The 12,599-nt window shown below is 42.7% G+C and overlaps 1 protein-coding gene across 1 annotated transcript in view; it reads left to right on the top strand.

Annotated features, from left to right (window-relative positions):
- The first annotated feature begins 1,420 nt into the window (after nt 1-1,420).
- farsb (phenylalanyl-tRNA synthetase subunit beta) overlaps nt 1,421-12,599 on the top strand; it is a 31,814-nt gene continuing 20,635 nt past the window's right edge. Inside the window, exons 1-13 of the mRNA XM_015952146.3 lie at nt 1,421-1,544; nt 1,950-2,005; nt 2,891-3,045; nt 3,193-3,265; nt 3,378-3,493; nt 5,876-6,026; nt 6,117-6,225; nt 7,470-7,540; nt 10,374-10,435; nt 10,838-10,889; nt 10,972-11,033; nt 12,270-12,471; nt 12,555-12,599. The exon at nt 12,555-12,599 is cut by the window's right edge and continues 36 nt beyond it. Of these exons, the coding sequence (XP_015807632.3) occupies nt 1,487-1,544; nt 1,950-2,005; nt 2,891-3,045; nt 3,193-3,265; nt 3,378-3,493; nt 5,876-6,026; nt 6,117-6,225; nt 7,470-7,540; nt 10,374-10,435; nt 10,838-10,889; nt 10,972-11,033; nt 12,270-12,471; nt 12,555-12,599 (1,212 nt within the window). The 5' untranslated portion in view covers nt 1,421-1,486. The remainder of the gene's footprint in view (nt 1,545-1,949; nt 2,006-2,890; nt 3,046-3,192; nt 3,266-3,377; nt 3,494-5,875; nt 6,027-6,116; nt 6,226-7,469; nt 7,541-10,373; nt 10,436-10,837; nt 10,890-10,971; nt 11,034-12,269; nt 12,472-12,554) is intronic.

The following is a 12,599-nucleotide window of genomic DNA, read 5'->3' as shown; positions in this document are numbered from 1 at the left end:
GTCGAGCATTTACAAAATGCGCAGTGTTTTCTACAATAAACATTTATAACTTATAAAATAAATATAATGGAAACCCTCAGAAACATTAGGATGAACAGCAAACACACAAAGACTCGTGCAGCAAAAACAGCTTGAACATTCCATTTCCTTTTGGATCAATCTTCTAGTTAGGGTTCGTTTGGATAATCCTGGCTCATCCTTTGCTACCTCATTTCCTCACTCTGTCGGCTTTACTCTCTCTCTCTCTCTCTCTCTCTCTCTCTCTCTCTCTCTCCCCTCTCTCTCTCTCTCTTTCTCTCTCTCTCTCTATTTCTCTGTCTTTCTCTCTTTCTCTCTCTCTCTCTCTCTCTCTCTCTCTCTCTCTCTCTCTCCATTTCTCTGTCTTTCTCTCTTTCTCGCTCTCTCCCTCCCTCCCTCCCTCTCTCTCTCTCTTTCTCTGTCTCTCTCTCTCTCTCTCTCTCTCCCTCTCTCTCTCTCTCTCTCTCTCCATTTCTCTGTCTTTCTCTCTTTCTCGCTCTCTCCCTCCCTCCCTCCCTCTCTCTCTCTCTTTCTCTCTCTCTCTCTCCATTTCTCTGTCTTTCTCTCTTTCTCGCTCTCTCTCTCCCTCTCTTTCTCTCTCTCTCCCTCTCTCTCTCTCACTCCTTGATTATAATAACTGTTGTTGCTTCCATCAGCTTTATTCTATCTATCTTCCATAAAATTATTGCTGGTCTGTCCTTCAGTGTTTGTGTCCTCTCAGTTGGTCCAAGTCGGCTGTCTGTCATGAGCGTGCTACTGTAGTTTTTCTTTCATCTTTTGCCCATGGTACTGCGCTGGGAAGAATTGCATTGAAGTGATGTTTGACTTCTGTTATTCAGGACCACAGGCGTTTAATCAGTAAAATGTAATTGAAACTCAACAGGCTTGAAGCTGGACCTGGGTTGAAGTTGACTTGACGTTTTTTTATAAAGCACTTTGAAGTGGTCATCCAGGGAAGCAGATTATTTTCTTTTATCAGTTCAAATAAACAAAACCATTTAAAATCTAGTAACTTTTACCGATACATTTCTGTAAATAAAAAACAAGAACATTGGCATTTTCATTAAAACATCGCATTTTATGTTGCATGTAAAAAAAATCAAAAATTTTATTCATTTATTTTATTTTTGCCTTTTTCTTTTAAAAAATAATGGGCCTGACATTTTTCAATTTGACTCATCTCTAAAGGTTCCAAATGGCATTCCATTTCAGACCTCCAGAATAATTCATAAAGATTATTTCAGTCAGAAACAGCCTAAAATATCTGTAACTATTCATATTAGACATATTGAATATTCCTATTTGAAACATTTATATGGATCAAGCTTTAATTACAATAAAAGGGAAATTACCTGCCCTGTTGAGCGGGTCCGGTGCCTGTTGAGGATTTTCATTCAGGCACGGCTGTAGACAGCTACCGGCTGTCGGGGTCCTTCTCTCGCTGAGCTGCTGAGGATTAGCAGCTAACATGCCGACTGTCGGAGTTAAAAGAGACCTTCTCTTCAAAGCTCTTGGCAAAACTTACTGTAAGTTATACTTAATTCTTGTTTAAATGAAATGTTAATTATTCGCCTTTCGTCTCCATCTTTATTCAGATTCAAATTGAAAGAAAAAGGTAATAAAATGTGGCAAAACTTGTCGCTGAAGGTTAGCATCCAAGTGCTGCTTAATGAACAATCGAGTTCAACGCTCTTTGGGTTTTATTTTTGTTAATTTTAAATTATATCATACACTAGCTGAATGCAATTTAAACCACGTGTGCGTTTTGGATAGAGGTGCCTTCATTGAGGAGTGATGTGAGAGAGCGGTATGCTAACAGCGGGAGCCAGCATGGTGGTTGCATCATTTCTGGCTGCTGTCATCCGAGCTGCAGCAGGACAGGAGCTGAAGGATGCTGAATACCTTTAACCGTTCTCTGTCTTTTGTTACAGCCGATGAAGAGTTTGACGAGTTATGTTTCGAGTTTGGGTTGGAGCTGGATGAAATTGTGAGTACTTTATTTTATTAGAATATCACAAAGTCTGTGTTTAAATTTCAGAAGAAACAAACCTTGGCTTCACAGTAACCCCCTCTGGACTAGAAATCAGAGGTATAATGATTCAAAAACTCATGTTTAAACAATGTTCCTAGTGGAAGTTTAAGTCCCAGAGTGAGTTTCTAAAGTTATTCGTAGGTTTCTGTTATAATTGTGACTTCTATTTATCCATCAGTGTGGGGGATTTTAGTCAAGATGGGATGACGGTGGCAGAGGAGCCAGTCTGATAACCGAGGTTGTTGGATTGACTCCCGCTCAGTCTGCCGTAGTCATTGTGTCCTTGAGCAATACACTTAATTAACCCACCTTGCCTGCTTGTGTTGTTCGTTGGGACCGGTGGCACCAGTGTTCAGCAGCCTCACCTCTGTCAGCGTGCTCCAGGGCAGCTGTGGCTACACTGTAGCTCATCACCATCAGTGTGTGTGCATGGGTGAATGACTGATTGTATTGTGAGTGCCTTGGGGGGTTGTAGAACCCTAGAAGGCGCTATACAAATGCAGGCCATCATGAAAGGAGAAATGTATCATCAGATATTTTTATGCGTCGTTCATTGCTAACCTATGTCTATGGTGCTAACTGAAGAGTGTTTTATTAGGAGAATCCTCATTTTTTTATCTTAAAAATGAGCACAAACTCTGCTGAGCCAGTAAAAACATACCAGGATAGAAAAACACTCCTAACTTATGGATTAGTTTCCCCAGAGTTGAAACATTTACAACGTGAGAGCAGTGTGGGGTTTGCTTTCGACTGAAAACCTGGCAGCTAGGAAACTCTTGGCTTTCCTCTGTTGGCTAATGTATGATTCTGTCTAATCCCACTGCTCTGTCCACATTATAGACCTCAGAGAAGGAGATAATCAGCAGAGAGCAGGGAAACTCTAAAGCATCCAGTGCTTCTGATGTCATTCTGTACAAGATCGACGTACCTGCTAACCGCTACGACCTGCTATGTCTGGAGGGACTGGCTCGTGGACTGCAGGTCTTCAAGAATAAGTGAGTCATGTCCTGCACATTACCACCCTTCATCACTAATGACATTGTGTTTCTAAGCTGGATTTGGTATTTGTTAAAAGCAGCAATCCTGTAGATTTTAATGCTTGACATGCTCAATAGTTATCAGAGTTTTAATGTATATTTTAGACTCGACGCTCCTCGCTATAGACGTGTGAGCCCAGTCAGTGGGGACCGTCAGAGGTTGATCATCACTAAAGAGGTGTGTCTAAACAAGTTTCTTTGCAGCAGTTGGTCTGAGAGTTCTGTTTTTTGTGAGAATGAAATGTGTTTTCCTGAAGGAAGTTGTTGTTATGGTTGTATTCGTTGTGCAGACTGCAGCAGTGCGACCACATGCTGTAGCAGCAGTGCTGAGGAACATCACTTTCACTCAGGAGCGCTACGACAGCTTCATCGAGCTGCAGGAGAAACTGCATCAGAACATCTGCAGGTTGGTGTGGAATGGTAAATGGCCTGTATTTGATATAGCACCTTCTAGAGTCCTGGAACCCCCCAAGGCGCTTTACAACACAATCAGTCATTCACCCATTCACACACATATTCATACACTGGTGGGGATGAGCTATGATGTAGCCACAGCTGCCCTGGGGCGCACCGACGGAGGCGAGGCTGCCCTGGCACCACCGGTCCCTCCGACCACCACCAGCAGGCAAGGTGGGTTAAGTGTTTTGCCCAAGGACACAACGACAGCGACAGACTGAGCGGGGCTCGAACCTGCAACCTTCCGATTACGGGGCGAGCACTTAACTCCTGTGCCACCGTCGCCCACAAGGAAGAAACATGAGTATGGCTTGAAGGCTAGGGTGTCACTGTTGACAGTGGCTGCTAGAGATGGGAAAGGATGAAACGGTAAAGAATACAAACAATGCTTGAGAAATGCTATTTTTAGCACTGGCACTCCTTCACGTTTCAGTTAGAAACGTTATTACACTCGGGATTAAAGTTCGTAAATCCTCACATTATAGACAATCTGCTGATTTTACTGTAAAGGTGATTAAAAGGAGTCAAGTGAAGGAAAAACTTATTTTATTGTTGAAACTATTCATTGAGCGTGTTCAATAACATGATAACAACAGAAAGCATCGAGTGTTTTATGGCTTGCAACTGCTCAGTGACCCTGTTTCACAGGGACAGTTGTTACTGTTGCACAACATTCTGAGGCTCAGATTTTGTGTAAAGAAGTAAGAAAGAAAACCAGAGAAAGACCTAAACCTTGGACTTCATCAAACATTAACTCCACAGTAAAACTCGGCTAGTTCACCACAATAAGGCAACGTCACTTTGTACAGACAACTGATGTTTAGGGTTGGGCATCGTTTGATTTTGAACAACTCCGATTCCAATTCCTTGTTTCGATTCTGGTTCCTATCGATTTCCGATTCTTTCAAGCCATGACATGTTTTACATGAGCCAGCTAACCACAGGTCCTACTGGATGAAATAATCTTCAACATGAATTTTAACTCTATGAACAACATCACCTTCATTTAGACAAAAAAGAAAAAGACTTACAGCACAACCAGTGTGTTTGTTCCTGACCACAACCAAAGTCTGGAAGAAGCCTCTGGGATGAGAGGCTAAATGTCTCCAACATATCCAGAAACTTCCAGCTGTTTTCAGCTAAAACTCTCAGGATGATCATGTCCAGGATGACTGAGAACTACACCTCCATGCTGCAGCAGCGTTCAGTCAGAACAGGAAGTGAAACTTAAACGTAGCTGCTGTCATTAACAATCTAACAGATTTTAAACATTAAAGCTCTCAACAGAAATAGTTCAGAAAGGAAATTAAAGTGTTATTTATTATTATTATTATAATTATTTATTGTGGCAGAAGCTGGTGAGGTCCACCACAGAGAAGCTTCTCTAGCATGATGACTTTAATTACTCCTGTCCTGGCTGCGCTTCATTGGCTGCCCGTTGATGTAAGGATTCGTTTTAAAATACTCTTACTGGTTTTTAAAACGTTAAATGGTTTGGCCCCTCCTTACTTGGTGTCACTGCTTCAACCGCACACCCCTGCACGGTCGCTCCGCTCGGAGAACCTCATGCTCCTCTCGGTCCCAAGAACGCGCCTAAAGACACGTGGTGATGGGGCCTTTGCTGTGGCAGGTCCTAAGCTTTGGAACGAGCTTCCTCTCAGCATAAGGGCCTCCACCTCTGTTGCGGTTTTTAAGGCAAGGCTAACAACCTACTTTCATGATCTGCCTTTTAACCTTTCCAACTGGGGGGAGGGGGGACTCGGTGCTGCACACAGACAGCTGGTGTGATCAGCTCTGAAAAGCGTTGATCACAATTTGCGGATCACGCTTATTTTTCACGGAGATCGGCCGCGGATTCCTCTTCTGTCTGCAGTCTAGGAATTGAAATAAAAAACTTTGAACGATTCCGGGAAAAACTAACAGTTGGTCCCAGTTCCAATCGATGCTCGATGCCCAACCCTACGTGATGTTTCTGATTAAAAAGGTTTGTCACACAGACAAAATCAGTCTTTATACAATGAGACTAAGCTGTTGCAGCATCTTGAATGACTCCACATGAAGTAGATTAGAGATTAAAAAAAAAGATGGTCAAACTTCATCATCTTGAAACAAGAATAACTTCCTGTAACAACATGCCTCAGTGTTCCCGACTGATGGCGTCTATTTAAAGACATGTTTTTTAATTGGACTGAATTGATGCACCGGCATGTGAGTGCCATCAGATCCATCTGCTCTCATGCACACAACATTAGAACAGATGTGTGAGCACATATGGATCTTCTTTCATTTTATGGCGGAAGCCTTGAATGAAGCATTAGTTGTATGTATGCAGGAAGAGGAGCCTGGTGGCGATTGGAACCCACGACCTGGACACCATCTCTGGACCTTTCACGTTCACGGCCAAACGTCCTGGAGACATCAGCTTCAGGCCTCTTAACCAGACCAAAGAGTACACGGCCACCCAGCTCATGAGCCTGTACAAGGTGAGTAGCTGGCTGGCTGGACGTTGGTCCAGTAAGCTGCTTGGTGAACCTAGAAGTTCTGATCCAGTGTTGTTCTTGTCCTTTAAACAGACAGACAGTCACCTGAAACATTATCTTCCAATTATTGAAGACAAGCCTGTGTATCCCATCATCTACGACAGCAACGGCGTAGTCCTGTCGATGCCTCCTATCATCAATGGTGGGTATTAAGGATGTCCTGATCAGGTATTTTTCCCTCCGAGTCATTTGATTTTCAGAATCTGCCGATACCAAGTCCCGATCTGATTTATTTGATACATATAAAAAAGAAAGTGAAGAAACAGATCCAGAATGTTCCTTTTTAAATTTAATTAACTTTATTTTAACATTTAACTACTCTGTTAACAAGCAGAGCACTTCTGTGAGATAGCTTGAAAAATCAGTAATAAATAACAAATTATTTACTTTTGGATTTTAGTGCAAATATAAAAAAAGTCTAATATAAAAACAAATAGTACCTTAAAATACCTGGCAGGGGTCTGGGACTGAGGTTTGAAGGTGATCTGAATTGTATCAAATATATAAATATCACATGCTGATAAATAGGGATGCACAATAAATCAGCATCAGTATCGGTATTGGTTATCGGCCACAACAGTGACATTAATATCGGATATCGGTCCAAAAATTTCATATCGTGCATCATTACTGATTAATTATTGCTTTATAAAGGTGAAAACGTGCAGTGGGACAAATCTACCTACATTTAATTTTTCAAGAACATCGTTTAGTTTTCTTGGTTTTTATTTTCCTGTCATGTCTGTCTCTGATCTTGCAGCATCTCCTCTCAGACTTCAGAAAAACTGCTGCCTGACTTCCTCTTTTTTCACCTCACGAGTTACTTTTTAACTAAGCACATTAAACGGATCTACTGACCGCAAAAACAGCGGAGTGAGCTGCGCTGCCCGGCTGCTGCTGGAACGCGTGAATGAACAGCGCTCTCCCGCTCTCTGCGTCTCCCGCTCTCTGCGTCTCCCGCTCTCTGCTCAAAAGAATTCCCGCTACGCTGAGAGTCCATATAAATAATGTAATATAGGTAGAAACAGGATCTTTGTTTGGCTCCCTCCGGGTGTGTAAGTTGAGGGCTTCAGGGGAGCCCAACAACATTTCAGGAGAACCGGGTTCCCCTTGAACCCTGTATCCGAGTCCGGATCGGGAAGTAATGCCCGATCCCGATGGAGTCTGAAACCACGTAATCGGGACAGATGGTGTGATGGGATCTGGACATCCCTAGTGAGTACACTCAGTGTTTTTTCTGCCTCTGTAACGGACGATTCAGAATGGAATCCTGAACAAAGAGGTAGCAAAACCTTTTAGGCATGGAAAAGATCTTTCCTGAAATTAAGGCAAAAGATGAACTCTTACGTGAAAAGGTTTGAATCTAAACGCCTTCTTCTTTTTCAGGGGACCATTCAAAAATCAGCTTACAGACGAAGAACGTCTTCATCGAGTGCACAGCGACTGACCTGACCAAGGTACCTCAGGAGGAATAGAAATCCGTCACCTGTGGTTGTTTTCATGGATGGATGCTTTAGTGTATCATAGACAGTCTAAAACGATAGAACAGAGTAACATACAGGTGCTGGCCAGTAAATTAGAATATCATCAAAAGGTTGAAAATATTTCAGTAATTCCATTCAAAACGTGAAACTTGTACATTATATTCATGCAATGCACACAGACCAATGTATTTCCAATGTTCATTACATTTAAATTTGATATTCATAAGTGACAACTAATGAAAACTCCAAATTTGGTATCTCAAAAAATTTGAATATTCTGAAAAGGCTGAATATAGAAGACACCTGCTGCCACTCTAATCAGCTGATTTACTCAAAACACCTGCAAAGGCCTTTAAAAGGTCCCTCAGTCTTGTTTTGAAGGCACCACAATCATGGGGAAGACTTCTGACTTAACAGCTGTCCAAAAGACAATCATTGACACCTTGCACAAGGAGGGCAAGACACAAAAGTGATTGCTAAAGAAGCTGGCTGTCCGCAGAGCTCTGTGTCCAAGCACATTAACAGACAGGCGAAGGGACGGAAAAAATGTGGTAGAAAAAAGTGTACAAGCTCTAGGGATAACCGCACCCTGCAGAGAATTGTGACGACAAACCCATTCAAAAATGTGGGGGAGATCCACAAAGAGTGGACTGCAGCTGGAGTCAGCGCTTCAAGAACCACCACGAGGAGACTCATGACAGACATGGGATTCAGGTGTTGCATTCCGTGTGTCAAGCCACTCTTGAACAAGAAACAGCGCAAGAAGCGTCTCGCCTGGGCCAAGGACAAAAAGGACTGGACTGATGCTGAGTGGTCCAAAGTTATGTTTTCTGATGAAAGCAAGTTCTGCATTTCCTTTGGAAATCAAGGACCCAGAGTCTGGAGGAAGAGCGGAGAAGCACAGAATCCACGTTGCATGAGGTCCAGTGTAAAGTTTCCACCGTCAGTGATGGTGTGGGGTGCCATGTCATCTGCCGGTGTTGGCCCACTCTGTTTCCTGAGGTCCAGGGTCAATGCAGCCGTCTACCAGGAAGTTTTAGAGCACTTCATGCTTCCTGCTGCTGACCAACTTTATGGGGATGCAGACTTCACCTTTCAACAGGACTTGGCACCTGCACACAGTGCCAAAACCACCAGCACCTGGTTCAAGGACCATGGTATCCCTGTCCTTGATTGGCCAGCAAACTCGCCTGACCTTAACCCCATAGAAAATCTATGGGGTATTGTGAAGCGGAGGATGCAATACGCTAGACCCAACAATGCAGAGGAGCTGAAGACGACTATCAGAGCAACCTGGGCTCTCATAACACCTGAGCAGTGCCACAGACTGATCGAGTCCATGCCACGCCGCATTACTGCAGTTATTGAGGCAAAAGGAGCCCCGACTAAGTATTGAGTGCTATACATGCACATTCTTTTCATGTTCATTCTTTTCAGTTGGCCAACATTAGAGAAACAAACATTTTTTCATTGGCCTTTAGAATATTCTAATTTTCTGAGATACCAGATTTGATGTTTTCATTGGTTGTCACCTATAAATATCAAAATTAAACGTAATAAACATCGGAAATACATTGGTCTGTGTGCATTGCATGAATATAATGTACAAGTTTCACGTTTTGAATGGAATTACTGAAATATTTTCAACCTTTTGATGATATTCTAATTTACTGGCCAGCACCTGTACTGAGTAGAAAGTGAAGTGGAGAACTTGGTAAAATGGAAGAATGGTTCTGTGTGACATTTGTAGCTGATAGGGGAGCTGCGGTTTGGTTCACCTGATACAGATGAGCTGTTGTACAAAGATATAGAAAATGGTACAAATGACTTCCTGAAACATTTTTATTACATCAGAGCTGAATGAGTCTGTCATAAAGATAAACATTCTCCCTCTCCTGATAATAACTGTTTGCTTTCCTTGACGTTGGATGTGTTACTACTAGTTTACCCGTTTAATTATAGATCCACTAGGATAAATACAATAAAGTTTATCTCTCGCCAAATAGAATATTTACTAAGAAATCACAATGTAACCATAGACACATTACTTTGTCGTGTGTGTGTGTGTGTGTGTGTGTGTGTGTGTGTGTGTGTGTGTGTGTGTGTGTGTGTGTGTGTGTGTGTGTGTGTGTGTGTGTGTGTGTGTGTGTGTGTGTGTGTGTGTGTGTGTGTGTGTGTGTGTGTGTGTGTGTGTGTGTGTGTGTGTGTCCCTGCTCTATCTTCTCGATCCCCAGTGAGTCGTGGAGGATGGCTGCTTATACTGAGCCAGGATCCTCTGGAGGTTTCTTCCTGTTAAAAGGGAGTTTTCCTCTCCACTGTCGCTTTATGCTTGCTTAGTATGAGGATTGCTGTATAGTCACTGACACTAGTCAGTGACTTGATGCAACCTGCTGGGTTCCTTATATAGGACACATTATTTCTGATTGGCTTAATGAACTGTGAATTGGAATGTTTATTATGTGAAGTGCCTTGAGACGACTCTTGTCGTGACTTGGCGTTATATAAATAAACTTTAATTGAATTGAATTGAAGATCTCTGTCACTGTAGGGTGTCCTGAAGGGCACTTGACGGATTGAATGTAGAGAATCCTTAGTTCGGTAACCTGATTCTGAAAGTTCTTCCCAATGATTTTTCCTTTTTTATTGATTACTTTGTTCATCCTGTGGGCATGTCTGATGCTGCTCCTGCGAACTAGAGCACAGGAAATGTCACCTCCCACCAGACTGTTGGAAAAAAAGCGATCTGCAGAAAATAACCCTGTTCATCACTTTTTCATGAGTAACTGACTGAAACCTTACCCTGCAGGCAAAGATCGTACTAGACATGATGGTCACCATGTTCAGCGAGTATTGTCTGCAGCCTTTCACGTAAGTCTCCCACTGCAGTCGCTTGGAGTCCGTCTGTTTATTATCATTGAATGTCTAAAAGAAAATGAAATGTTTTTGTTTAGCAGTCATATTTATCTATTATTGGTCTCATTTAGCAGTCCAGCATTCTGGGTTTTACTAATATATCTGAGTTATTGTTGTATGAAAAGATGTTCATAACTGACTCCGTAAAACAGTAGCGGGCCCAAAACGGAGCCCAGGGGTTCTCCACAGATCTGTAGTCTCTGACACGATCTGGTTTCTGTTTGAAAGGAAAAGGGTAGAACCAGTCTAAAGCAGTTCTATAAGTCTGTGTAACTGTGATCAGCAGGGTCAAAGGTCACAAGTCTGACCAGACTAAAGCTGTACATGTCCTGGTTTCTTTTCTCTGCTGTCTGTCAGGGTGGAGGAGGCTGAGGTGGTGTGCCCAGATGGCAGGACCATCATCTATCCGGTACCTATCATGTTGTACCTCTATGTTCTTTAAAGGATTTGTTTTTCTAAACCTCCGCTACGGTTACTGGTCTGCTCCGTAGGAACTGGCTTACAGGAAGGAGAAGCTGTCTGCTGAGTTCATCAACAGAAAAGTTGGCATCAAGTGAGTTTTTTGATCCGCTGAACATCCCACACAGAAACCCAGCAACAGTTGTGAGTCTGGTCTGGGTCTGCTGGTATTCCTCCTTTGGGATTTTGGTTTATTCGTTTTGACAGTTTCTAAATAGTGTTGTCACGGTGTGAAAATGTAACCTCACGGTTATTGTGAACAAAATTACCACGGTTTTCGGTATTATCGTGGTATTTTTTAAAACGTGCTACATTTTCACACAATTAAATAAACCCTGTATGTCAGGAAATATTGTCCTCAGTTTGTGTCTAAATTTAGCCTAAAATGTGTTATTTTGTAATGATGTTGTTTATTTGTTTACATTTTTTCCCTTTAGACTTTAAAATACCAATATTTGCCCATAACTTCTTATTTTATGTCTGTTTGATGTCATCATTTTAAAAATATTAGATCAGATGATACTCAGTACTCAAGTAGCCTTCTAATCAGATACTTTTTTACCCTTACTTGAGTAATAAACCCTATATCAGGAAAATATCGTCCTCGGTTTTTGTCCTTCCAGTGAGCTTTGCAGATGTGGGAAAATGTCATCAGGCAGTAATCATTGTTAAATTCATAATTATTCTCGGAGAGAGACCAACTCTTATCTGCCCCTGGGAGCCCGTAATGCATAGCGTCATTTCAACATGGGGGTGTCCGCGACACGGTCTATATGCAGGTAGCGGCGCTGCGGCTGCTTTATAAAGCGACTCGTTGCATTCTCCCTCAACCCAAATCCTCGGATCACGCATTTTAGCTAAAACGCTAACGTTAGCTTGCCTTGCGTTGACTGTAGAGTTGTGGGTGATGGTCACGCAGATGTGTCATGAGATCTGAAGCGTTGCTGCCTTTCACAGACACTTTTTCTGCACGTGCTGCAAACAGGATAGCCGTCTTCTATCAACTGTCCCTCGGCATTCTTCAAATATCCAAAAGATGCCCGTACTTCCCACTTTGTCTTCTTTGAGGGATAAAAAATGTCCTGAGTACTGCCGTCTCCTCCTTTGGCCATTATTTCAGCTTTAGCTTCAAGAAAGTTTTGGTTGTAAAGAACAAAGTGCGCATGTGCCGCCGGCAACTTCAGCAGATGATACGGTGGCTGGTAAGGGTCACTGCACCTACACCGGTTACCGTGACAACCCTATTTCTAAATAAACTTTGATGGTTCGACAAAGTGAAAGCTGACTTGAAGGTCGAATGTCTGTGAGCTGATTTCCTTTCCTTTTTCAGTGAGTCGGCTGAGAGCATAGCTCAGCTGCTGACCAGGATGTGCCTTCTCTCACAAACTACCGGCGATGAGCTGGAGGTGGAGATCCCCCCCACCCGTCCAGATGTCATCCACGCCTGTGACATCATGGAGGATGCTGCCGTCGCCTACGGCTTCAACAACATCACACGGACGATTCCACGAACCTACACCGTAGCCAACCAGGTGCCTCGCTTTGCTTCCACGTAAACCAGTTGCATTGTGGGAATCTAAATGGGTGTTGATGAATAAGACGTGTTTGCTTCCAGCTCCCACTTAATAAACTGACAGAGCTGCTGAGACAGGACCTGGCA

The sequence above is a fragment of the Nothobranchius furzeri genome, chromosome 13 (assembly GCF_043380555.1).
Source record: "Nothobranchius furzeri strain GRZ-AD chromosome 13, NfurGRZ-RIMD1, whole genome shotgun sequence".
Taxonomy (NCBI): Eukaryota; Metazoa; Chordata; class Actinopteri; order Cyprinodontiformes; family Nothobranchiidae; genus Nothobranchius; species Nothobranchius furzeri.
Note: the sequence above shows the minus strand (reverse complement) of the source record. Positions and strands in the feature narration are given on the sequence as shown.